Genomic DNA, 1609 nt, shown 5'->3' with positions numbered 1-1609 from the left:
TATCAAATCTAGATATAGATAACATGAATGGATATTCACAAAATATTCATAACAAAAAATAAATAATAAAATAAAATAGTACCATAAAAATAAAAGCGCATATAAATATTAAATACTTATATATACATATACATACATACATACATACATAAATTGTGTCTAAGGTCATATCTTTTATTCCATTGAGGGTAGCTTTTGATATCATATCCAACGACCTTAACACAGAGAAACACAAAACTTATCATTTCATTTGGACATCTTAGCCGCCAGTTCTCTTACAAGCTTGGCCGCAACCATTGCAGTCAACCCATCAACGGCGTCACGTTGTGGGTTGTATTCTACCACATCTGCAGCAACGAGATTGCCTTGAAGGTTGTGCAGGATGTTGAGAACATCGCGAAAGGAAAGGCCTCCCGGTTCAAAGTGAGACACCCCTGGCGCAAAGGCGGGATCAAGACAGTCCACATCCACGGAAATATACACTCCTTTTACTCCTTCCCCGAGTTTCTGTCAAAGCATGCACAACTGCACTTGTATTAGTCTCAAATTGTAATTTCCTTCGGTCTCCACCAAACAACAGGTTTTCTAGTCTTCAATTCTAAGACAACCCATTTTAACATTCATAGAAAGATTTTATGCAATGAAGTTGATGAGTGAAAGCATGGTAGCCAGGTGAAGAACACCAAGGAAAAGAAGATGAGAAAGAGGGAGACCAGGTGTTCCAAGAAATGACGGTCTCTTGAAAATGTTCGCATTTCATATTGCTCCACCCCAAACCTCTTGCCTTGTTCGCGCCCCTCACTATTTATTGATCTGATGCCAACCTAAAATGACAGCACTTCAGACAGTTAGTCTCGGAACGAGATATGTTATCCCTTGTGTGCGTTTGGTGACAAGGTAAGGTGTTTATGTGACCAGTGGGAGAGGGTGAACCCAATGCATGATACAACTAAAACAGTCTGCAAGAAAACTCACCATTCTCTCACTTAAGAACTTAAGGCTTTTTCCACAAACAAGGTGAAAAGAAATTATAGCAAATTGCAAAGTCACTACCTCACATCCAAGGTATACAACTTACGATAGAAATGGGTAAAATACTTCCAGAAAACTAAACTGACATTTGTTAAACTACCTCAGTTGGAGTTATTGTTTGGTGTAAGAACTATTTGTTGAATGGGAGAATATATAATAGCCATTTATACAGCAGCAAAAGTTACCTGCAAAAGCCGCCTAGCATAACCACCCTCCATAATTCGAGCAAAAGGGGATGCATGCGAATACTTATTTCCTTCAAAGGCATCATAAATATCAGGATGGGCATCTAAATGAAGTATATCCACAGGCCCACCTAGCTTCTCAGAGACAGCTCTCACAACAGGATAAGATATTGAGTGGTCGCCACCTAAAACTAATGGGCGCAATGGATCCTGAAAAGCATGTACATTAAAAGAGTTGATATTCATCTGTCTGAACCAGGAGGTACTAGAAAGACAATCTCGTATTGATTGCAACCAGCTTATAGATCAAAGGCCCCCTGAACACCATTAACCTTCCCTCTCGACAAAAGGGCTTTGGTGAGAAATATTGAACGATAAATCAGAGACTTCCA

At 39.4% G+C, this 1609-nt stretch overlaps 1 protein-coding gene across 1 annotated transcript in view; it reads right to left on the bottom strand.

Moving 5' to 3' along the window:
• Positions 1-1609, bottom strand: part of LOC110419176 (arginase 1, mitochondrial-like) — a 2838-nt gene continuing 1229 nt past the window's right edge. Inside the window, exons 4-6 of the mRNA XM_021432103.2 lie at positions 1218-1427; positions 714-824; positions 1-507 (exon numbers count right to left, since the gene is read on the bottom strand). Of these exons, the coding sequence (XP_021287778.1) occupies positions 247-507; positions 714-824; positions 1218-1427 (582 nt within the window). The 3' untranslated portion in view covers positions 1-246. The remainder of the gene's footprint in view (positions 508-713; positions 825-1217; positions 1428-1609) is intronic.

The sequence above is a fragment of the Theobroma umbraticum genome, unplaced genomic scaffold (assembly GCF_002168275.2).
Source record: "Theobroma umbraticum cultivar Fairchild unplaced genomic scaffold, ASM216827v3 scaffold_67.0, whole genome shotgun sequence".
Lineage (NCBI taxonomy): Eukaryota > Viridiplantae > Streptophyta > Magnoliopsida > Malvales > Malvaceae > Theobroma > Theobroma umbraticum.
The sequence above is the reverse complement of the archived record's forward strand: the minus strand, read 5'-3'. Positions and strand labels throughout refer to the sequence as shown.